This window comes from Pristis pectinata, chromosome 38 (assembly GCF_009764475.1).
Source record: "Pristis pectinata isolate sPriPec2 chromosome 38, sPriPec2.1.pri, whole genome shotgun sequence".
In the NCBI taxonomy this organism is placed as follows: Eukaryota; Metazoa; Chordata; class Chondrichthyes; order Rhinopristiformes; family Pristidae; genus Pristis; species Pristis pectinata.
Genome location: NC_067441.1, coordinates 8,732,004 through 8,757,297, shown reverse-complemented (window position 1 = coordinate 8,757,297; position 25,294 = coordinate 8,732,004). Strand labels below are relative to the sequence as shown.

Here is a 25,294-nt window from a genome sequence, read left to right as displayed (position 1 = left end):
GTCAGGCCCCTGCTGAGGACAGAACGTTCCACCTCACCAGAGAGGGGAAGGTCGGAGGGGATGGTGAAGACGTGGCACGGCTTGGAGCTGGGGTCTGGGGAGGGTAGAGGGTTTGGAGGGGTCAGGGGAAGTCGGGTGGGAGGAAGAGGAGTGAAGGGGGGGGATGGGGGATGATGGCCAGGGGGAGGCGTGAGAGACCAGGGGTGGGTGGGGAGTGGTGATGGAAGAAGAGGAGCAGTAGGACCCAGTGGTGGCCTACGTGGTCTCGGCCTGGAGGTGGCCGGGGCCGGCGTCGGGGTCGGAACCGGCGGTGGCGGGGCTCACGGCCTGGAGGCGGGGTGGGGAGGGCCGCCGCTCGTTCCTGGACGTGAGGAAGGAGAAGAACCGATGGTTGAAGGCTTGGATCCGGCGGAGGATGAAGGGTCGGAGAGGTGCGTAGCCGGTGGTGGAGAGCAAGGCCCGGAGCTGTGGGGGAGAAAGAGACGGCCAGCAGGGAGGTCAGGGAGAATGTGCGGACTCCATTACAAGTTCACAAGCATAGATACACGGTATAAATGCCATAAAAATTTGCTTTTTGCAGCAGTAGCGCAGTACAGGACAAAGGCAAACACAAACTTAAATTAACATAAATTATATTAACTTACATATGTGTAAAATACACAAAATAAACGACAGCAACACTGGTGAAAGATTGAGAGAGAGAAAAAGTCCAAGGTACTGTCATTGAGATCGGTTCAAGAACCTGACAGCAGTGGGGAAGAAGCCGTTGTTGAACCGTGAGGTGTGGGGTCCTCAGGCTCCTGTACCTCCTGCCTGATGGCAGCATCGAGAAGAGGGCATGGCCCGGACGGTGGGGGGGGGGGGGGGGTCCCCAATGATGGGTGTCACCTTCCTGAGATATCGCCTCTTGTAGGTGTCCTCGATGGTGGGGAGAGCTGTGCCTGTGATGGAACTGGCTGATTCCCACCGCTCTCTGTAGCCTCTTGCATTCCTGTGCATTGGAGTTCCCAGACCAGGACGTGATGCAACCAGTCCGAATGCCTTACCAAGGGCGGGAGAGAAACTGGATCCTTAGAACAGTGAGAAAACAGCACTAATCACTCTGCCACATCCCTGTGTCCAATGCCTTGTTATAGAAACAAGTTATCTGGTCATTGTCACCAGCCTGATTGAGCGAGCTTTCTGTTCAGAGTTGATTGCCATATAGAGTCATAGAGTAATACAGCACAAAACAGACACTTCAGCCAAACTGATCAGACAGGCACGGTAGTGTAGCGGTTAGCGTGACGCTATTACAGCGCCAGCGACCCAGGTTCAATTCTCGCTGCTGTCTGTAAAGAGTTTGCACGTTCTCCCCGTGTGTCTGCGTGGGTTTCCTCCGGGTGCTCCGGTTTCCTCCCACGTTCCAAAAGACGTACGGGTTCGGAAGTCGCCGGCACGCTATGTTGGCGCCGGAAGCGTGGCGACACTCGCGGGCTGCCCCCACCCCCCAGAACGCTCCACGCAAAGGATGCATTTCGCTGTGTGTTTTGACGTACACGTGCCTAATAATCTTATCTTCATGCCAACCAAGACGTGCATCTAAGCCAGCCCCATTTGCCCATATCCCTCTAAACCTTTCCTATCCATGTACCTAAGCGTCTTTCAAATGTAATATTTCCTAAATTATTGCAAAAATGGGATGTAAATGGTATGAGGAAATGTGATTTATGAAATAGAACTTGGGTAAGTAATGCATGCATTATGGACAAGAGGCGCCAACTCGCTTGCAACCGGTCAGTGGTAAGAAGGGACCCGCACTGTGGGGTAGGGGACCTGCAGCCTCCTCAGGTGAGCGCAGCCCACCGGCCGCGCCTGCGCACATTGCACCAGGTGAGGACGGCGCTGGCGCTTGCGCACTGCTCGCCTTGCCGGGGCGGCGGCCGCTGCGCCTGCGCACTGGGCGGTGAGCCATGGCCTCGCACAGGGGCCGGGCGGAGCGGCGCGAATACCGGGTGTCGGAGCCGCGGCAGCACCCGCAGGGCTTCACCGAGTACCGGGTGTCGGAGCCGCGGCAGCACCCGCAGGGCTTCACCGAGTACCGGGTGACGGCGCGGGTAAGCGCGGCCCCGCGCCTCTCTGCTCTGCCCCCCCCACCCCTCCTCACCCCCATCCCCCACCCCTCACCCCCCACCCCTCACCCCCCCACCCCCCACCCCTCACCCCCACCCTCACCCCCCCACCCCTCACCCCCACCCTCACCCCCCCACCCTCACCCCCCACCCCTCACCCCCCCACCCCCACCCTCACCCCCACCCCCCACCCTCACCCCCCACCCCTCACCCCCCACCCCTCACCCCCCCACCCCCCACCCCTCACCCCCACCCTCACCCCCCCACCCCTCACCCCCCCACCCCCACCCTCACCCCCACCCCCCATCCTCACCCCCCACCCCCCACCCCTCACCCCCCACCCCTCACCCCCCCCACCCCCCACCCCTCACCCCCACCCTCACCCCCCCACCCCTCACCCCCCCACCCCCACCCTCACCCCCCACCCCTCACCCCCCACCCTCACCCCCCACCCCCACCCCCCACCCCCCACCCTCACCCCCCACCCTCACCCCTCACCCCCCCACCCCCACCCTCACCCCCACCCCTCACCCCTCACCCCCCACCCCTCACCCCCACCCTCACCCCCCACATCTTCACCCTCACCCCCACCCCCCACCCTCACCCCTCACCCTCACCCCCCACCCTCACCCCCCACATCTTCACCCTCACCCGTTTTGCATGCCATCCATACAGATCATTTCATCACGTCGAGGTAGTACAAGGGAAAACAATACAGAACGCAGAATATAGTGTTACTGTTACAGAGAAAGTGCAGTGCAGGCAGACAATAAGATGCAAGGTCATATTGAGGTAGATTGTGAGATCAAGAGTCCATCTTATCATACTAGGGGACCATTCAATGGTCTTTCGAAGCTGTCCTTGAGCCAGGTGGTACATGCTTTTAAGCTTTTGTATCTTCTTCCCGATGGGAGAGGGGAGAAGAGAGAATGTCTTCCTCACCTACTCCAACCTCACCCATTCTGAATACTCTGCTCTCCACTCCCTCTGCACCAACCCTGACGTTGTCATCCAACCAACCGACCAAGGTGGTGCCGTGGCAGTCCGGCGTACTGACCTCTACCTCACAGAGGCCAGATGCCAACTCTCGGACACTTCCTCCTGCCTACCCCTCAATCACGACCCCACCGAGGACCACCAGGACATTATCTCACCGCACCATCACCGACCTCATCACCTCGGGAGATCTCCCTCCCACAGCCACCAACATGGCAGTTCCGCAAACTAGGACTGCCCGCTTCTATCTCAAGGATTTCCACTCCCCTGGTTATTCCTTGCAAATGCCCACTCCAGTCTCAGGATGGTGATCAGTGATACAAATTCTGACCCCTTATGCCTCACTGGCCTAAGGCAAAGGACGTGGAATAAAGTCCTGAGAACTTGTCCTTCCATCCTGGGCCACAGAGCTCGCCGCGCAGAGAGTGAGAGAGGAGGTCGCTGGCTTCTGGACAGGCTACATTCTGGCCCTTATCCTTGGTGTAGATTGGGCTTGAGGGTTGTGTGGCCACCTGTTGGGGGGATAGGTTTAAGGTGAGAGGGGAGAGATTTAATAGGAACCTGAGGGGCAACTTTTTCACCCAGAGGGTGGTCCGTATATGGAACGAGCTGCCAGAGGAAGTGGTTGAGGCAGGTACATTAACAACATTTGAAAGGCACTTGGACAGGTACATGGATAGGAAAGGTTTAGAGGGATATGGGCTAAACATGGGCAAATGGGACTGGCTTGGAGGGCCATCTTGGTCGGCATGGACCAGGTGGGCCAAAGGGCCTGTTTCCGTGCTGTATGACTCAGTAGTGTAGCGGTTAGCATAACACTGTTACAGCCCCAGCGACCTGGGTTCAATTCCGGCCGCTGTCTGTAAGGAGGTTGTACGTTCTCCCAGTGTGTCTACGTGGGTTTTCTCTGGGTGCTCCGGTTTCCTCCCACATTCCAAAGACGTATGGGTTATGGGTTGTGGGCGTGCTATGTTGGCGCCGGAAGCGTGGCGACACTTGCGGGCTGCCCCCAGAACACCCTACGCAAAAACAAAAGATGAATTTCGCTGTGTTTCAATGTATGTGTGACTAATAAAGAGATCTTAAGACAAGAAACTGTCTCAGGATTAGGGATCAGTCGATCAGGGTGGAAGTAAAGAAGGTGTTGATCACAGTGTGTGAAAACCTGCATCTCTGGGGCTGAGGGTATTCAAGAGTCAAGTTACTGGAGTTTTGAACATGGGAGTCAAAGGAACCGAAACAAAGTAATGTGGACGTTTCAAATCCAGCGTTGGTGAGGGAATGGAAGCTGGTGTTTCATCCTGCTGAAAAGCCATCAAACTGCAACATTAACTTGATTACCCCTCTCCACAGTATACAGGAACAGGCCCTTCTGCCCACCGTGTGTGTGCTGACCATGATACCAATCCAAACTAATCCCATCTGCCTGCACATGGCCCATGTCCCTCCGTTCCCTGCCTGCTCACGTGCCTCCATCGAAGTCACCTGACCTGCTGAGTGCTTGCAGCAGTTTCGGACCTTTTAAGGGGGTATGGAGCAAATAGAGTTGGTACAGAAAGTTAGCCATGCTGACAGCAGATCCCGTAAGCACTCTGCAAATCCTTCAGCATCGGTTGAAAGAGAAACAGAGTTAACAACTTCTGAAGTGGGGGGGGAAGTTTTCAACCTGAAGCATTAACTCTGTTTCTCTCTCCACAGATGCTGCCTGACCTGCTGAGTGTTTCCAGCATTTTTCTGACTTTCATTTCAGGTTTCCAGCATCAACAATATTTTGATTTTCATTTTCGAACGTTACTGAACAGTGGAGTGTGTTTACAAAACCATCAGCTGTCCCTGTTCTGAGGATTGGGTCTCATGGTTATAGTTGCCCAAGAGTCCCAAACTTCTGTGTCAATCAGTCAAGGGAAATGACCTCTTTAAAAGAAGTGCTTGTTTTCAGGTTGTGGGTGGCTTTGTGTTAGTTCCCTGAGGGCTTTGAGTATCACAAGTGTAGAATGGGACTGGAGTCACATGAAGGCCCAGACTTGGAGCGGGAAGTCACCAGTTCTCTTGCCTTAATATAGAACAGTACAGCGCAGGAACAGGCCCTTCAGCCCACAATGTCTGTGCTGACCATCTGCCTGCACATGGTCTATATCCTTCCATTCCCTGCCTGTTCATGTGCCTGTCTAGATGCTTCTTAAACATTGCTGTCATATCTGATTCCGTCATTTCCCCTGACAGTGGGTTCCAGGCACCTAATGCTTTATTAAAAAAAACTAGCCTCGTAAATCTTATTTAAACATTTCCCTGTCTCCTTAAATCCATGCCCTCTAGTATTTGACATTTCCACCCTGGGAAAAAGACTCTATTTACTCTATCTACGCCTCTCATAATTTTATAACCTTCTATTAGGTCTCCCCTCAGCCTCTGCCGCTCCAGAAAAAACAACCTAAGTTTGTCCAACCTCTCCTTATAGCTCATACTCTCTAATCCAGGCAGCGTCCTGGTGAACCTCTTCTGCACCATCTCCAAAGCTTCCACACCCTTCCTGTAATGGGGCGACCAGAACTGCACACAATACCGCAAATGTGGCCTAACCAAAGACTTGAAAGTGCATCTGTTGGATTTTCCTGACCTGGCTAAACTTCATGCCGATTTCTTGTCGTTGCCAATCCCCCAAGTCTCTGGATTTACCGATTTCAGGTTTAACACGCCACAGTGGGATTTGAACTTGCCACCTCCGAGTTTGCAGGCTAAGTACTCTGGAACAGGAGCTGCTCTAGCAGTTGTGGGGGAAGTGCAGCAATGTTTCCTTTGTGGTAAAATGTCCAGAGGTAACCCATTGTACTCTGGTATCGTACACTGACCCTCACGAGGTGCTAGGATGGGTGATGAGAAGTTTCAGCTGGGAGGTAGAAGTCGTAACAAGATTGAAGCAGAGAGGTTATCGAGAGGGAATTCTGTGTCTGAGGGCATGCTGCCAGCAGGAGAGGAATGAGTAACAATGGGTGCCCAAGGGGACAGAACAAGAGGAGTGCTGACAGGCAGCAGCGCAGGGGGTAGAGCCAGTGCCTCACAGCGCCCAGTGACCTGGGTTTGATCCCGACCACCGGCACTGTCTGTGTGTGGAGTTTGCACATTCTCACTGTGACCACATGGGTTCCCCCCCTCCACCGAGTGCTCCAGTTTCCTCCCACATCCCAATGATGTGGTTGGTGGGTTAATTGGCTGTAAATGTGTGAGTGAGGGGTAGAATCGGGGGGGAGTTGATGGGACTGTGGGGAGAATAAAATGGGAATATTGTTGACGGACCTGGTGTTTATGCTGCATGACTCTAATATTTATCCATAAATGAATCTAACTCCCACAGACCACCTTGTCCTTATCACATTGCTGCCTTGGGAGCTTTTGTGTGCAAATTGGCTGCTGCGTTCCTTACATTAGAAGTACTTGGGAAGTTCTATTGGTCATGTGGTTCTCTGGGACATCTCTGCACTATATACATGCAAGGCTTTCATTAACAGACGTTCCAAGGCCCTTGTAGAGAATTCAGCTCATTCAGTCAAATATCTTAAAATAAGCCAGCACCTGCTTTAACCCAATCATCGATGATATCCCTCAACACTTGGAGGTAATATGCAGCCGTAGTCCCGATGCACGTCACACGCAGGTCAGGGTTTCAGAGAGAGCATGGGGCAGCCACTTCCACCTAAAATGCACGCCAGTGACATTTGTTTTCTTTGTCGATCCTAGATCATTTCAAAGAAGACAGCGGCTGTCAAAGAGGTAAAAAAACAATTGTGAAGCGTATACTGTTCTGACGAAGGGTCTTGCGCCTGAAACGTTGACTCTGTCTCTCTCCCCACAGGTGCTGTCCTGACCTGCTGAGTGTTCCCAGCACTTTTCTGTTTTTGTTTCAGATTTTCAGCATCTGCAGGTTTTAGGATTTCCGTGAAGGTTTCCTGTTGTGTACCAAAAGGTGGAGATTGAAGGGTATTGGTTTATTGGTTTTGGTTTATTATTGTCACTTGTACCGAGGTACAGTGAAAAACTTGTCTTGCATACCGATTGTACTGGTCAATTCATTACACAGTGCAGTTACATTGAGTTAGTACAGAGTGCATTGATGTAGAACAGGTAAAAACAATAACAGTACAGAGTAAAGTGTCACAGCTACAGAGAAAGTGCAGTGCAATAAGGTGCAAGGTCACAACAAAAGGTCAGAGTCCATCTCATCATATAAGGGAACCATTCAATAATCTTATCACAGTGAGATAGAAGCTGTCCTTAAGCCTGGTAGTACATGCCCTCAGGCTCCTGTATCTTCTACCTAATGGGAAAGAGGGAATGACCCAGGTGTGTGGGGTCTTTGATTATGCTGGCTGCTTCGCCAATGCAGCAAGAGGTAAAGAGTCCAAGGAGGGGAGGCTGGTTTCTGTGATGCGCTGGGCTGTGTCCACAACTCTCTGCAGTTTCTTGCGGTCCTGGGCAGAGCAGTAGCCATACCAACCCGTGAGCCAGAGGTGTGAGGCTTCAGAACAGCGAGGCGATTCGGCCCCTTGTGCTTGCTCTACCCTTCAATTCAACCATGACTGGTCAGTACCAGGCATCCATTTCCGTGCCATAGCTCCACATCCTTTGATTCATCTGACTGCCTCACTCCCTTAACCTTTTGCTGCCCCTCGGTGCCTGTCAGATCACCCCTTAATTTTCTAATATCACGAAGGATGTAACCGGTGCAAATGAATTAAAGGTGAGGCTGTTTGAGGGAGCAGCGACTACCGTTGAGGATCAACCGGGTAGAACCACTGCCTCACAGCTCCAGAGACCAGGGTTCGATCCTGACCACCGGCACTGACTGTGTGTGTATGTGGAGTTTGCACCTTCTCCCTGTGACCGCGTGGGTTTCCCCCGGGTGCTCCGGTTCCCTCCTCCACCCCAATGACGTGCAGGGTCGGACGGTTAATCAGCTGCTGTAAATTGTCCCTTATTGTGGGTGAGGGGTAGAATCTGGGGGGAGTTGATGGGAATTGGGGGGGAGTTTAAAAAAAAAATTGGGATTAATGTAGGATTGGTGTAAATGGGTGGTTGATGGTTGGCATGGATTTGGTGGGCTGAAGGGCCTGTTTCTGTGATGGATCTCTCTACGTCTCCATCCAAGGTAAAACCAACATTATGCAACCCCTAAATGCCGAAGGAACTCAACAGGTCAGGCAGCATCCGTGGAGGGAAATGCTTTCAGGTCGAGACCCTTCATCTGGACTGAAAGAGAGAGGGGAGGTAGTCCAAAACATCAGCAGTCCATTTCCCTCCACAGATGCTGCCTGACCTGCTGAGTGTTTCCAGCGTTTTGGGTGTTGCTCCAGATTCCAGTACCTGCAGTCTCCTGTGTCTCCATGAGGCAACCCTTCAGTTTAACCATTGGCGATGTGTCGTTTGATGAATCGGCTCTGTAATCCCAGAGGATAACTCTCTGGAATTGAATTGTCCAGACTTTAACTAAGAAGACAAAAAAGGCTACAGATGTTGGAATCTGGAACAAGAAACCAAACGCTGGAATATCTCAGCGGGTCAATCAGCATCCGTGGAGACCTGATGCAGGGACTCGACCCGAAACACCTGGTTCTTCCAGCGTTCTGTTCCTGCGGTCTTACTGTAACTAATGTGAGTTAATGGAGACCCCAAGAGACTGAAGACGCTGGAATCTGGAGCAACAGTCAACCTGCTGGAGTAACTCAGTGGGTCGATGCAGGGTTTTGACCTGAAACGTTGACAATTCCTTTCCCCCCGCAGATGCTGCTCGACCCGCTGAGTTCCTCCAGCAAGTTGTTGTTGCAAGTTTAATATTCCTTCAGTCTTTTTAAAATTCCTTTTGTATCTTCTCTTAACTGGTTCTTGAGGCTGGTTTCTCAGGGTGTGTGGCTGGCGGAGTGTGGTTCTTTCACATAGCTCGGAGCCCTGTGCACCTTGCCCAGGGACTGGTCTAGCAGGGAGGGTGTGTGGGATTCATCCTTGCTCCTTGTAAAGTCACGTTTTCCTCGCCTTGCAGGTGACGGTGTTCAAACGCTACAGTGACTTTAAAAAGCTGCACAGTGAACTGTCCTACATCCACAGGAACCTGTTCAGGAAGTTGGAAGAGTTCCCTGCCTTCCCAAAGGCCCAGGTGTTTGGTGAGTCCTGGTGTCCTTCACCTGTCACCTTTTCCCACCACCGGTGCCTCTTCAGCTCACACAGCCTCCTTTCCCAGGAAGGGGCAGGGTTGTTAGGTCCTACCGGCACTGCTCGTTGTCTGTGGTACCTCAGGTTGTGAGGGGCGTAGATCAAAAGTCAAAGGAGTTTATTGTCAGATGCACAAGTCCATGTGTGCACAGGTGCAATGAAAAACTTACTTGCAGAGGCATCACAAGCACAGAGCGTCAGATAAGCAACCTTCACAAGAAAAGCAGAAATTAAACGTAAGTTGTACAAGAGAGAACACAAACAGAGTCCATTGTAGTGCAAAGTGGTCCCAGTGTTGCTGTACTGAGGTAGTGATTCGGGTTGTGCCGGTTGGTTCGAGAACTGAATGGTTGAAGGGAAGTAGCTGTTCCTGAACCCGGTGGTGTGGGACTTCAGGCTTCTGTACCTCCTGCCCGATGGGAGCTGCGAGAAGATGGCATGGCCCGGATGGTGGGGATCTTTGATAATGGATGTTGCCTTCTTGAGGCAGCGCCTCCTGTAGATACTATGGATGGTGGGGATGGTCAATAATAGGAAACTTCTCCCCACAGCACAGGTATCTAAAACTAAAGTGTATAGATTTAGAATAAAGGACAAGAGGTTTAGGGTAAGGGATAGGAGGGGATCTGAGGAAGAAGCTTTTCCCCAGAGGGTGGTCGGAATCTGAAACGCACTGCCTGAGGGGGCGGTGGAGGCAGAGACTGTCACGTTTAAGAAGTATCTCAATGAGTACTTGAAATGCCAAGTCATAGAAAGCTACAGAACAAGTGCGGGTGAATAGCTTTAGTATAGATGGGTACAGTGGTCAGCATGGACATGATGGGCTGAAGGGCCTGTGCTGTGTTCTGTGATTCTGTTTAAATGCAAGTCTTTTTATCAGGAGATGGTACTGAGAGTGGGCTGGATTGTTGTGGATTGATACAGGGCTGTGGGGAGAGAGCGAGGCAATGGTATTAGTTTGGGATTGATACAGGCCTGTGGGGAGAGAGTGCGGCAGTGGGATCAGTTTGGCGATTGATACAGGGCTGTAGGGAGAGAGCGGGGCAGTGGGACTAGATCAGATTTGTTCTGGCATTGTGCTAATTGGAGCTGGAGGAAGCCGTTCAACCTCTGAGGCTTCCACACTTCAGGCCAATTACGACCGATCTGTACCTCACAAAAATCCTATCAAATGCAGTTTGGCACATTGTAATGGGGGGAGAGCCCAGTTATCCCCACCCTGCTCTTCCTGACATCAATGACCTGGTTCCAACTCTAAGGTAGTGCCCCTTCCCCTGGACTCTGCTTCTCACCACAGCCACACCCTCGCACCCTCCCATTGCTCTCCGCTATCTGTTGGAATCTCACTCTAAACGCCAGTGCTGTGAAGCTGGGTGTCTGTGGGAGGGACCGAACTCTTGACCCGGTGTTTGCAGTACTGCCTGTCTCGCCTGAACATCCGCCGTTAAATGTCCGTGTTCCGTCTCAGGGCGCTTCGACGAGGCCGTCATCGAAGAGCGGCGCCGGTGTGCGGAGGAGATGCTGCAGTTCACCGTCGACATCCCTGCGCTCTGCAACAGCCCTCAGCTGAAGGACTTCTTCAAGGTGCCGGACTGCTGTGTTGCGTGTCACGCTACTCAAAGGTGCCCAAACACCGGCGTGCGGTTCCCCCAGGGTGCTGGCTGCCTCGCACCCAAGCAGCTGCCCTCCCGGTGCAAGTGGCAAGTAGCTACAGCCCCTAAAGAGGCCATTCAGCCCGGTAACCTGTGCTAGCTCTTTGTCCATGACCCTGAGTGTTCCTCAGAGTACCTCAGTCATACAGCATGGAAACAAACCCTTCGGCCCAACTGGTCCATGCCGACCAAGATGTCCATCTAAGCCAGTCCCATTTGCTCTTTGGCCCATATCCCTCTAAACCTTTCCTATCCATGTACCTGTCCAAGTGCCTTTTAAATGTTGTAATTGTACCCGCCTCAACCACTTTCTCTGGCAGCTTGTTCCACACACCCACCATGCTCTGTGTAAAGAAGTTGCCCTTCGGGTCCCTTTTAAATCTTTCCCCCACTTTTCCTTCCCCCCCTTTCCCCCTCACAAACATGCCCTCTAGTCTTTTGATTCCCTCTCCCTGGGGGGGTGGGGGGGGAAGGCTATGTGTATTTACCCTATCTATGCCCCTCATGATTTTATAAACCTCTGGAAAGCTCACCCCTCTGACTCCTACTCTCCAAGGAATAAAGTCCCAGCCTGCCCAAACTCTCCCTATAACTCAGGCCCTCGAGTCCCAACAACATTCTTTGCACTCCTTCTAGCTTACTAACCTATAACAGAGTAAATAAAAGTTCCTGATCTACTGGAAGCCATTCAAGTCCCTTCTAAAAATTACTGATGCAAATTTGTTTTCTCCACCTTTTCAGGGAGAGCCGTCCAGACTTGCACAATGCTCTGAACGTAATTATAGAGTGGTAGAGTCGCGCACCATAGGAGCAGACCCTTCGGCCCACCATGTCCATGCTGACCACCAAGTGCCCATCAGTACTAATCCCCTTGATCCACAGCCTTTTATGCTGTGGTTATTCAAGTGCTGGTCCTGATACCATTTAAATGTTGGGGAGTCTCCTCCTCCACTGCCCCCTCAGGCAGTGCGTTCCAGATTCCCACCCCCCCCTCTGGGAGAGAAAACCCCCCCTCTACACCTCCTCACCTTAAACCTATGCCCACTCACCTTAAAATCTATTTTCTCTGGGTTTAGATGTCTCTGCTGTGGGGAAAGGTTTCTCACTGTCCACCTTATCTATGGCCCTCGTACATTTGTACAGCTTATTCAGGTCCCTCGTCAACCTCCTCTGCTCCAAAGAAAATAACCCCAGCCTCTCCAGGAACACTACATCCTGGTGAATCTCCTCTGCACCCTCTCGAGAACATTTGTATTGATCTCCCCTTCGGATTATTTCCCAGTGATTGTAAATTGATGACCACTGACTAATTACCCTCTGGACAGAGGTGAAGGTGTTTCCCTCTCCTTATTCTTTCTGACTTTTCTGACAAGTCTTCCTCCATGAAGGTCCTCCATGTTGCCCATTGTCTCCCAGCCAGTGATTTGTGAAGCTCCATCACCTTCTTGCCATTCTTCACTGTATAATAGAGAAACATAGAAAACCCACGGCACAATCCAGGCCCTTCAGCCCACAAAGCTGTGCCGAACATGTCCCTACCTTAGAACTTACTAGGCTTACCCATAGCCCTCTATTTTTCTAAGCTCCATGTACCTATCCAAAAGTCTCTTAAAAGACCCTATCGTATCAGCCTCCACCACCGTTGCCGGCAGCCCATTCCATGCACTCACCACTCTCTGAGTAAAAAACTTACCCCTGACATCTCTCCTATACCTACTCCCCAGCACCTTAAACCTGTGTCCTCTTGTGGCAACCATTTCAGCCCTAGGAAACAGCCTCTGACTATCCACACAATCAATGCCTCATCATCTTATTACAGTACACCCCTATCAGGTCACCCCCTCATCCTCCGTCCCTCCAAGGAGAAAAGTCCAAGTTCACTCAACCTGTTTTCATAAGGCATGCTCCCCAATCCAGGTAACATCCTTGTAAATCTCCTCTGCACCCTTTCTATGGCTTCCACATCCTTCCTGTAGTGAGGCGACCAGAACTGAGCACAGTCCTCCAAATGGGGTCTGACCAGGGTTGCAACATTACCAATACACCATATGCCTTCTTAACCACAGAGTCAACCTGTGTAGCTGCTTTGAGTGTCCTATGGACTCGGACCCCAAGATACCTCTGATCCTCCACTCTGCCAAGAGTCTTACCATTAATACTATATTCTGTCATCATATTTGACCTACCAAAATGAACCACTTCACACTTATCTGAGTTGAAATGCATCTGCCACTTCTCAGCCCAGTTTTACGTCCTATCTATGTCCCGCTGTAACCTCTGACAGCCCTCCACACTATCCACAACACCCCCAATAATGACAGAGAAGGAGGCCATTTAAACCATCGGGTCCATGCCGGCTCCTGGCAGAGTAATCCCGTCAGTCCCATTCCCATCCTCATTTCCCTGCAGCCCTGCAGCCCTGCAACTTCTCACAGATCAACTCCTCTACCCGCTGCGCCACTCTAGTTGTGGGGAGCTCCCGGACTCGGTTACTGCTCTGGTAACAGTGTTGGCTGTGGGATCACTCAGGTGAGCGAGCTGATCACCCCACCTGACAGGTGCTGCCTCTGGCCGTGCAGCAGTCCTTCAGCGCTGTGCTGGACATTTCAGGCTCCACGCACAGCGCCACAGGTTGGGATCGAACCGCGAGGCAGTCGGTCTACCCACCGCGCCGCCCCCAGTTGGAGCAGCGACCCAACCCCTGTTGTGTTCTGCCAGGATGGGGAGGCCTGCTGGCCGCTGGAACTCGCTGCTCCGAAGGATGCCTCCGCCCTGCCGGAGCCGTTAATCCCTCTGCCGTCCGGAAGCGGCGAAACGCCGGGATCGTGGCCCCAGCCGTCGGCGGTGGGGCCGGAATCTGGGGAGTGGTCCGAAGCCCCTACGGAGGTGGTTGAAACCTCACCGCGGACTCTGCCCTGCCTGGGTAAGCACCCTGCGGCCTTTCTCAGCCACAGGAAGGGACCCCGCGGGGTGGGGGTGGTGGAGAGGACTGGGGCTGTCGCTGGAAACTCGGGACTGGGAGAGTGGCTGTGGGAGTGTGATTGGGGGATGGAAGGGTTGGTGTGACTGGGATTGGAGAAAGGAGCAGGTGAGGCAGTGCGAGAGAGTGAAGAATCACAGCCACATCTCTGCCAGAATGTAGCTCGGCAAGGAGTTGCTGGGGGAAAAGAAATAGACAACAATGAACTGGAATAAGTTTAGGATCTTTACTGTACTTCAACTAAAAATTGTCTGCCAGCACTTCCTGACAGGGATCTTCCGTAGATTTATGGCTGTGGTATGCTGGATGGATCATCCGCAGATGCAGTTCGAATCCCGCCTGACTCCTGATCTCCCAGTGTGCAGTGTGTCAAGGGGATTGGTCCATTTGGAGCTTGGGTTTCTCAATGTACAAGCAAGTTAAACTTGGCTAATTAGATAATCTGGACCGAGAGGAGAAGCTGGTCTGGTCACAGGTGTTGGCCTGACCCTGGGCATCGATCACATCTGTTTTACCGGTTGCTCTTTCCCCTCTCGAGCTGCCATGGAAGTCGTGTCTTGAAAGTTTCCCTCTTTTACCTCACCCTCTGGTGAGATAGACCGATTAGTGCCCCAAGAATGGACCACAGGACGACAGATTGCTTTTCTCCTTAAGTTGTTAGTTCTGAGAATATTGATGAGGGGGCCAGTGTTTGAGGTGGTGTGCGGAGGGAGGTGGATGTCGACGTGGTCACGAGTTATTCTGTCAGGGATAGGGATTGGATTTGCTTTCTGCTTGGCAGGAGGGTTTGGCAAGTCTTGAGACCCAGGAATACAGTGGCTCAGAGCTGCTCCCCCCTCCCCCCATAGCCTGCCCTCTGTGCACTGTGTCCTGCGATGTGGGAAGTGTTTCGATCAGTGCACACTGCCCCCCGCGGGGTGATCGGTGCACACCGCCCCCTGCGGGGGTGGGGGTTGGGGGGTGATCGGTGCACACCGCCCCCTGATCTTCCAGTGTGTCATGGGGATTGGTCTGTTCGGAGCTTGGGTTTCTCAATATACAATGTGGGCTGGGCTGTGTTTGGACTCTCAACATACCCTGTGGCTTCAGTAGTGTTTGGAACTGGGGGTTCTATATTAACCATTTGGATGAGAATGTAGGTGCTGTGATTAGTAAGTTTGTGGCTGATACCAAAAAAGTAGTGGTCTTTGAGGAAGTTGTTTAAGGTTACAACATGAACTAGATCGAGTGAGCCAAGGAATGTCAGATGGAATTTAACTCTGACAAGTGTGAGATATTGCATTTTAGGAAGTTAAACCAGGGCAGGACTTGTACAGTAAATGGTAGGGCTCTGGAAGGTGTTGTAGGACCTAGGGGTACAGGTACATAGTTCCCTAAAAGTGTTGACACTGGTAGACAGGGTGGTGAAGGAGGCATTTGGCATGCTTGCCTTTTGTGGGTTGGGGCTTTGAGTACAGGAGTTGGGACGTCATGTTACCAACGTGAGGCCACACTTGGAGTATTGTGCGCGGTTCTGGTTGCCCAGCGATAGGAAGGGTGTGACTAAGCCGGAGAGGGTGCAGTAAAGATTCACAAGGATGCTGCCAGGATTGGAGGGCTTGAGTTATAAGGATAGACCAGGACTGTTTTCCCTGGAGCGAAGGGGGCTGAGGGGTGACCTTATAGAAGTTCAAAAAATCATGAGGGGCATCAGTAAGGTGGATGGCCACAGTCTTTTCCCCAGGGTAAAGGAGTCTAGAACTAGAGGGGATAGGTTTAAAGTGAGAGGGGAAAGATTTAAATGGAGCATCTTTTCCACACAGGGTGGTGGGTGTGTGGAACGAGCTGCCAGAGGAAGTGGTAGAGGCGGGTACAGTTACAGCAAGACATCTGGACAGGTACATGGATGGGAAAGGTTTAGAGGGATAGGGGCCAAACGCGGGCAAATGGGACCAGGTCAGGTAGACACCTTGGTCGGCATGGACGAGTTGTGCCAAAGGGCCTATTTCCCTGCTATATGAACTGGAGGTTCTCAGTGAACGGTGTGCCCTGTGGGGTGGGCTGTGAGAGACTCTGGATCACCAGACTCTTCTCCCACACCTCAGTAACATTCCTCTCCTGTGGCTTTCCTGCTCGGGATTGTGCTTCCTTCTGTTGCAGATGAGCCAGGCTCTGGTTGGATGGCGGAGGATGGGGCACGATCCCCGTTTGACTCTGGGAATGAGGCAGATGACAATGAGAGGACGCCCAAGGCCAGGTCCTCCCTGCCTGACAGCGAGCTGGCACTCTTTGACCCATGTGCCAAGCAAGGTAGGTCAGTGTGCCCCATGCCCAGAAAGGTCAGAGTGTTCCTCCATCAGGTAGACACCTTGGTCGGCATGGACGAGTTGTGCCAAAGGGCCTATTTCCCTGCTATATGAACTGGAGGTTCTCAGTGAACGGTGTGCCCTGTGGGGTGGGCTGTGAGAGACTCTGGATCACCAGACTCTTCTCCCACACTTCAGTAACATTCCTCTCCTGTGGCTTTCCTGCTCGGGATTGTGCTTCCTTCTGTTGCAGATGAGCCAGGCTCTGGTTGGATGGCGGAGGATGGGGCACGATCCCCGTTTGACTCTGGGAATGAGGCAGATGACAATGAGAGGACGCCCAAGGCCAGGTCCTCCCTGCCTGACAGCGAGCTGGCACTCTTTGACCCATGTGCCAAGCAAGGTAGGTCAGTGTGCCCCATGCCCAGAAAGGTCAGAGTGTTCCTCCATCAGGTAGACACCTTGGTCGGCATGGACGAGTTGTGCTAAAGGGCCTATTTCCCTGCTATATGAACTGGAGGTTCTCAGTGAACGGTGTGCCCTGTGGGGTGGGCTGTGAGAGACTCTGGATCACCAGACTCTTCTCCCACACCTCAGTAACATTCCTCTCCTGTGGCTTTCCTGCTCGGGATTGTGCTTCCTTCTGTTGCAGATGAGCCGGGCTCTGGTTGGATGGCGGAGAACCATCCAACCAGAGAACAGTGTTTGATGGAAAGGCCCTGTGGGTTAAACTTACTTCACTTCTCTGTTCAACGAAGAGGCAAGAGTCAAAAAGTCAAAAGTCAAGTTTATTATCACATGCACAAGTCCATGTGTGCACAGATGTAGTGAAAAACTTACTTGCAGCAGCATCACAGGCACAGAGCATCAGATACACAACATTAACAAGAAAAACATGTCACTTGTACCGAGGTACAATGAAAAACCTGCCTTGCATACCGATCATACAGGTCAATTCATTACACAGTGCAGTTACGTTGAGTTAGTACAGAGTGTATTGACATAGTACAGGTAAAAACAGTAACTACAAAGTAAAGTGTCACAGCTACAGAGGAAGTGCAATGCATTTTACAAGAAAGAATACAATTAGAACAAAAAGCAAAGTCCATTGTAGTGCAAACTAGTCATAGTGTTGCTGTACTGAGGTGGTGATTAGGCTTGTGCCGGTTGGTTCAAGAACCGAATGGTTGAAGGGAAGTAGCTGTTCCTGAACCTGGTGGTGTGGGACTTCAGGCTTCTGTACCTCCTGCCCGATGGGAACTGCATGAGAGTATTATCCCCATGGACAGATGCGGCATGGAGTAACTCGCGAGTGAGGCTCCCAGTACACCGTCCCGTCACACACACCCAGGGCAGGGACGGCACCAAGTTAGCTCGGTGGTAGAGCACCTGACTGAAGATCAAGAGGTTGCTGGTTCAAATCCAGGTGTCACTTGACTTGACTGGCCTTTCAGGGCAATATTGAGAGTGTGCTGCATTGTTAGGGATGGGAAATGTCCTCTGGCTCTCTGGAGGCCTTCTGTGACCGGTGGGCACCACAGGGGCTAGAGTGTGTCCTGGACAAGGATGGCGATGTGTTAACTTGATGTACACAGACGGTCCCCGAGTTACATAAAGATTCCGGTTCTGAGAAATGTCTGTAATCTGATTTCTTCATAAGTCAGAAATGACTCTTTTTAGAAATGATATGTTACCCATATCATAATGTTCTACACACATTTGCTATAGTTTCATTTCATCAAGTATTCACCCTATCACTACCCATAATGAAGCATAAGATATAGGAGCAGAATTAGGACATTCGGCCCATCGAGTCTGCTCCGTCAATCATTCCCATGGAGAGAGAGGTTGGGACTTTATTCATTGGAGTGTAGAAGAATGAGGGGTGACTTTATAGAGGTGTATGAAATCACGAGGGGCACAGATAGGGTGAATGCACTCAGTCTTTTTCCCAGGGTTGGGGAATCAAGAACTAGAGGGCATAGGTTTTAGGTGAGAGGAGAGAGATTTAATAGGAACCTGAGGGACAACTTTTCCATCCAGAGGGAAAAGCTGCCAGAGGAAGTGGTTGAGGCAGGTGAATTAACAACACCTGAAAGGTTCTTGGACAGCTATTACAGCGCCAGCGATCGGGGTTCGATTCCCGTCACTGTCTGTAAGGAGTTTGTACGTTCTCCCCGTGTCTGCGTGGGTTTCCTCCGGGTGCTTCGGTTTCCTCCCACATTGCAAAGACGTACGGGTAGGTTAATTTGGGTTTAAAATGGGCGGCGCGGACTCGCTGGGCCGGAAGGGCCTGTTACCACGCTGTAAATAAAATTTTAAAACAAAAAGTACATAGATGGGAAAGGATTAGAGGGATATGAGTCAAACGTGGCCAAGTGGGACTAACTTAGATGGGAATATTGGTCAAACAAGGACCAGTTGGGCTGAAGGGCCTGTTTCCATGCTGTGTGACTATGACTCCATTGTTGTTACAGAGATTGTACCGGACTGCGCTCGACAGAGTAACCTTGAAGCCCTCTCGGTCCCCGGCAGCCAGGCAGAAGAGCTCAGTGACCCCGAGGACCTGGAAGGCCGACTGTCCACCCTGAGGGTGTCGCCAGATGGCCAGCGCCCGCCGGTGGCTGTGGGGTCAGGGGTCGAGGGGTCGGAGGGCACCGACTATCTGAGCGCGGCAGCCGAGTGCATCAAGGAGGCGCTGGAGCGGGAAGCGGCCGGGGAGTACGGGCTGGCCTTTGGCTGTTACCGCAGTGGGGTGGATATCCTGCTGAGAGGTCTCCAAGGTGGGTTGTGAAGCTGCTGGTATTGGGCAGGAGGAGGGGTGGGGGCAGAGGGAGAAGTCTTCACTGGGGTGGGGGAGAGAATTTGATCCATCTCCCCGTCCCAGCCCCTCCCCTGTTGTTTTTCCCCCAACCCCCCCCACGTGAATTGCCAAGGCATAGAAGGCTACAGACCAGGTCCTGGCAAATAGGGTTAGTGCTGGGCCAAGGGGCCTCTTCCTGTGCTGTACCATTCTCTGACTCTCACCCAGATCCCGGGACCAGAGGACCGGTCAGGAGGGAGACCAGACTTGATGTCGGGAAGGGTTTGGAGATCCGATTTCATGGAGGTTCCTCCCATCCCAAAGCGGCAGTGAAAGTAGTTTAACCCCGTGATTTAAAGTGTCTCACTAGGTAGCTTAACCCCTTGCTTTAACCCCCGTGGTGTCTACAGAGGTGATCGTCCAACACGAACCCAGTCGTGGAGACATGGAGCCTGGAAACAGGCCCTTCGGCCCACTGAATCTGTGCTGACCAAACACCAATTTACACCGATCCCACTTCCTTCTCCCCACATTCCCACCAACACCCCCCCCCCCACCCCAGATTCTACCCCTCACCCACACACAGAGGGGCAATTTACAGCGGTCGATTAACCCACTGACCCCGCACGTCATTGGGATGTGGGAGGGAACCGGAGCACCCGGGGAAAACCCACGGGGGGTCACAGGGAGAAAATGCAAACTCCACGCGCGCACACACACACGCACACACACACACAGCTTAGAGGGATACGGGCCAAACGCGGGCAAATGGGACCGGTTTGGATGGCCATTCTGGCCTGCGTGGATGAGTTAGGTTGAAGGGCCTGTTTCCATGCTGTTTTGCTCTATGACTCTGACTCTGTCTGCAACTTGCTTCATTTCTAACTTCTCCCAGTTCTGGTCAAAAGTCAATCAGCCTGAAACCTCTACTCTTTCTCTCTCCAACCAGTGCCCCCTGAGCTGCTGAGAATCTCCAGTGTTCTCTCTTTTTATCTCAGACTTCCAGTGCCTGCCCTCTTCAGGAGAGCCCGGGGTGTGAAGAGCAGTGCGGGGCAGTGAAATTCCCTTAGACAAGACATGGCACTTGGTAAATGGGTGGGGCCCAGTATCTAAGGAAGGACGTGCTGGCCCTGGAGAGGATCCAGAAGTGGTTCACAAGAATGATCCCAGGAATGAAAGGGTTAATGTATGAGGAATGTTTGATGTCCCTGGGCCTGTACTTGAAGAGGGGGGGATCTCATTGAAACCTACCGGATACTGAAAGAGTGGACGTGGGGAGGGTGTTTCCATCAGTGGGAGAGTCCAGGATCTGAAGGGCCGTCCCTTTAGAACGGAGGTGAGGAGGAATTTCTTCAGCCAGACGGTGATGAATCTGTGGAATTTATTGCCACAGAGGGCTGTGGAGGCCAAGTCACTGGGTGTATTTAAGGCAGAGGTTGATGGGTTCTAGATTGGGAAGGGGGTTAAGGGTTATGGGGAGAATGGGGTTGAAAAAATCAGCCAGGTGGAGCACGCTCAATGGGCCGAATGGCCTGATTCTGCTCCTATCTCTTATGGCTGCTAGAAATTCCCTGCACAAGGATCACTTAGGCACTGGCTGGGACTGATGGTTGTACTTACATCTTGATTTAATTCCACTCCCGTTGGGGGGGAAAGGCGGGTGCCAGCCCTGGAGACGAAGAGGTTGATGTTTTGGGACCAAACCATGGTTGACAGATGTCTTGCCTTGTCAGGTGAGCCAAGTGTAGAGAGGCAAGATGCTATTAAAAAGAGGATCGCAGAGTACCTAAACCACGCAGAAGCCATCTTCGCTCTACACCTCAAGGACACGGTGACGAAAGAAGCCACACCGCCCTCGGTAAGTGTCACCAGAGGCTGAGGCACAGCGGTTAAACAGATCCGCTCCAATCACACAGTTACCTAATGGGCACTGTCCCTGCCCTGGGTGTGTGTGATGGGACGGTGTAGAGGGAGCTTCACTCTGTGTCTGACCCCGGGAGTGTGTGGTGGGACGGTGCAGAGGGAGCTTCACTCTGTGTCAGACCCCAGGAGTGTGTGATGGGACGGCGTGGAGGGAGCTTCACTCTGTGTCAGACCCTGGGAGTGTGTGACAGGACGGCATGGAGGGAGTTTCACTCTGTGTCAGACCCTGGGAGTGTGTGACGGGACGGTGTGGAGAGAACTTCACTCTGTGTCTGACCCATTTTTAATAAAGTCACAGTTTTTATTCTTGCCTCCAACCTCTATGCCACGAACACACAGGTGCCACCGACTTCCTTGATCTTCAGCTTTCCTGCTGAAGACCTTGGTCTTGGCAGTGAGGGGACAGTTTGCAAGTCGTGCTTTACCCCGATCCGTGCGAGGAAGAGCAATAACAGGTGCCCACCCTTCTGTCATAGGGTAATCAGCTCTCCCATCTTCCCAATGACGATTGTGTGATACTGCATTCCCCCCAGTCCTTCCCCTACCAGGGGACTCATCTGTGTTTGCAGATACAGCCATGACTAACATGTCCATTCCACTACACAGTTACAGAGCCATGCAGCACAGAAACAGGCCCATCGGCCCAGCTGGTCCATGCCGACCAAGATTCCCCTCTAAGCTTTTCCCATTTGCCTGCATTTGGCCCGTATCCCTCTAAACCTTTCCTATCCATGTACCTGTCCAAGTACCTTTTAAATGTTGTTAACGTACCAGCCTCAACCACTTCCTCTGGCAGCTCATTCCATGTATGCACCACCCACTAGGTGAAAAAGTTGACTCTCAGGTGCCTATTAAATCTCTCCCCTCTCACCTTAAACCTATGCGTTCTAGTTCTTGATTCCTCAACCCTGGGAAAAAGACCGTGTGCTTTCACTCAACCTATGCCCTTTAGGATTTTTGCAAATCGGGTTGGCTCTTTGCTGTGCCTGCCCTGTCAGTGTTTGGTGGGACAGTGCAGAGACAGCCTTACAAAGGCAAAGGTACGGTGGATGTTCCAACATTAGCCAGACGCTACCAGAAAGTGACACAAGATGTTTATTAGTCACACGTACATTGAAACACACAGTGAAATGCGTCTTTTTGCGTTACTGAGAATGTGCTGGGGGCAGCCCGCAAGTGTCACCACTTTTCTGGCGCCAACATAGCACGCCCACAACTTCCTAACCTGTACATCTTTGTAATGTGGGGGGAAACGGGAGAACCCGGAGGAAACCCACGCAGACACGGGGAGAACGTACAAACTCCTTACAGACAGCTGTGGGAATTGAACCCAGGTCACTGGCTCTGTAATAGCATTACACTAACCGCTGCATTACTGTGTCTCCCGTGACACTAAATCTGATCTTAACTGCCACATCAGCTCCTCCATGTTGTGAGGAATTCCCCTTGTTTCACCCATCCTCCTCCCTCTCCTTCTCTGCTACCTCAAATAACTTGCTTCTCTCTTTTTCCCAGTTCTGATGAAGGGTCCCAAACCCTCAGCTGTTTCTCTCTCCGCAGAAGCTGCCTAACCTGCTGAGTGTTTCCAGCATTTTCTGGTTTTATCTCGGATTTCCAGCATCTGCAGTTTTATTTTTGGTTTTACGACATACTGCGGAGGCAGGAACGGTGAAGTAGAAAATGCTGGCAAACGTTCACTAGATCGTGCAGCGTCTAATGATTTCCATTCGCTGGAAATCAAAAATAAAACTGCAGGTGCTGAAAATCTAAAACAGAAAATGCTGGAAACGCTCAGCAGGTCAGGCAGCGCCTGTGGGGAGAGAGACAGAGTCAATGTTTCAGGTCAGAGACCCTCCGTCAGAGCTGGGAAGAAGACGAAGCTGCAGGGAAGGTGTGGGGGAGGGAGGTGCAAAACCGAGGTGACCATAGGAACACGGTCAGTGAGTGAACGGGAGCAGTTGGAGAGTGAGCACACAGACAGAAGGATGTGGGAGTAGTGAAATGCAGAGCAGGAGGATCAGCCCGCCAGGTCAGGCTGGGAGCGTCCTCCAGTCCCAGAGAGAGAGAAGGATTTTAAGATTTCTTTATTAGTCACACGTACATCGCAACACACAGTGAAATGCATCTTTTGCGTAGAGTGTTCTGGGGGCAGCCCGCAAGTGTCGCCACGCTTCTGGCGCCAACATAGCATGCCCGCAACTTCCTAACCCGTACGTCTTTGGAATGTGGGAGGAAACCGGAGCACCCGGAGGAAACCCACACAGACACGGGGAGAACGTACAAACTCCTTACAGACAGCGGCGGGAATTGAACCCGGGTCGCTGGCGCTGTAAAGTGTTACGCTAACTGTTACACTACCAAGTTCAAGTTCAGGTTACTTTATTGTCAGTCACCCATATGCTATAAAAACACAAGGCGGAAGGAAATGTCGTTTCCCCCAGACTCACACAACAGAGGACGTACATAGAACAGAGAACAGACAATAAACACAGACAAAAAAATTGTACAAGTACAAACAGTGCAAAAAACGGTATATACAGAATACAAATTTAGTGCAGAGTTAGTGCAAAACCGAGTTGGACAAGAGAAATACAAGCTCAGTGTGTTGTACTCATTGTATAAACATAGTCAGCAGCGGCCAAAGTTCTTATACGCCGTTGGGCAAACCAGAGCTTTTGACGCATTTGTCTACCGTGCCTGCCACTGAGCTGCCGCTGTTTTTTACCCTCCAGTGACCGTCGAGCGAGCTCTGGCCGATTCCCCAGGACCAAAGATCGTGCCCTGCTCCCGCAGGGAGACTCCCAGGGCACAGCGCGCGGAGGTCTAACCCAACGTCCTCTCCACGTGCCTGAAAAAAAACGATTCGTGTGACTTTCTCATCCAAAGTCTTCCAGACCCCTAACCTGGCTGGCTGAACTCCCCACCCTCGTCCCAACATAGCGCCATCGTAAGGCAGACCGGACCACCCCGGTGATTGGGGGCTGGTGAGGGGTGGTCCTCGGTGCAGGGACCCCTCACGCATGGGGGAGGTTGGGACCCACTTACCACACACACCCTGGTCCATCAGTGTGGGACATTACAGGGCTCTGGGTTTTGGTGGGGGAGGTGGTGGGGTGCTGCCTGTAAACTGTCCCGTGTGAGGAAGCACAGAGTCCTCGCTGTCCAGATCTGGGTGGGTGGTCACAGTGAGGACTGAGGTGGGCTTTTGCCAGTGAGAAGTGGCAGGGGAGAGGGGCAAGCCGACAGGAGACTGCTGACCCCATGTAAGGGGCTTACAGACAGATGTGGGACGGGCAGGGGTGTCCCCCACCCCCCCACTGGGGACAGATGTGCGGCGGGTGGGGGTGTCCCCACGGAACAGATGCGAGATGGACAGAGGGGTCACCCCACACTGGGGACATATGTGGTGTGGACAGTGGGAACACCGCACTGGGGACAGATGTGAGATGGACAGTGGGATCACCCCCCCCCCGCACTGGGGACAGATGTGGGGCAGACAGATGTAACAGAGCTACATCCCCTTCCAATGTTCCTCACTCACATCCGCGCACTGCCTCTGGGGGTGCCCATGCCGAGAGCCGCCCCCCCCAACCCGGTGTTTTACACAGCAGGATCCCACTGCGAGGTGGTTCGAGACCCGACACTTTCCCCCGGGCAGTGCATGCTGCGGTGTAACCACCGGTTCAGGTCACCCAGTTAGACGTCGATCAAAGGTGCTTCCTGCTCAACCCCTCGACAGAGAGAGGCACCTCTGAGGGTGCAGCACTCCCGCAGCGCTGCACCAGTCCGTGAGCACTGATCTCCGGGCTGACCCCCACCTCCTCCTGGCGGCTCCGGTGGGTTCTGCTGCTGTTGCTTCCATCTCTGGGCGTTGGAGCCATTGGACCTTCTGTCGTCCCCCTCCCCAGGGTGTGGCTGAGCTGTGAGAACCCCCAACACCCCCACTGACTCCTTTCCACTCCTGTGTCAGCAGGTTGACTACATGGACGGACAGCGGTCCCCAACTCCCGGCTCTGCCGTGTCAGTCGGCCTGTGTGTGTCCAGTCCCCTGGGTCGCACTGTCCGTCAGATACACACGCAGCAGCCCCCACCCACCCCGTGACAAGCTCCAGCAGTAACTGCCCCCTGTGTTTGCGGGTTCCCAGGAACACCTGGGTCACCCCTGTGCACACAGTCCCCCTGGTTCAGCGGGACCACCCACCCCTCCCACCTGCCTTTTCCCACTGCCAGGTCAAACACTCTCGAGCCTTAATGTTCAAATTACTCGCCAGGCTAATTTATTTTGTGATATTGTACATACCTGGTTTGCCTCTGATTAAAGTGATGGTCAGTTCTGTTCTGTT

At 52.6% G+C, this 25,294-nt stretch overlaps 1 protein-coding gene across 4 annotated transcripts; it reads left to right on the top strand.

Moving 5' to 3' along the window:
- The first annotated feature begins 1,929 nt into the window (after positions 1 to 1,929).
- snx15 (sorting nexin 15) lies at positions 1,930 to 25,294 on the top strand. 4 transcript variants are annotated; one of them, XM_052045182.1, is made up of 10 exons: positions 1,930 to 2,096; positions 6,843 to 6,875; positions 9,139 to 9,259; positions 10,777 to 10,892; positions 13,679 to 13,883; positions 16,080 to 16,229; positions 16,479 to 16,628; positions 18,703 to 19,008; positions 20,762 to 20,886; positions 23,684 to 25,294. In XM_052045182.1, exons 1-10 carry the CDS (start codon positions 1,953 to 1,955, stop codon positions 23,684 to 23,686), a joined length of 1,353 nt encoding a protein of 450 aa, XP_051901142.1. In that variant the 5' UTR covers positions 1,930 to 1,952; the 3' UTR covers positions 23,687 to 25,294. The 4 variants fall into 4 exon arrangements, with proteins under 4 accessions (XP_051901142.1, XP_051901145.1, XP_051901143.1 ...); XM_052045185.1 differs by lacking the exon at positions 16,479 to 16,628 and having other exon boundaries at positions 1,936 to 2,096; XM_052045183.1 differs by lacking the exon at positions 6,843 to 6,875 and having other exon boundaries at positions 1,945 to 2,096.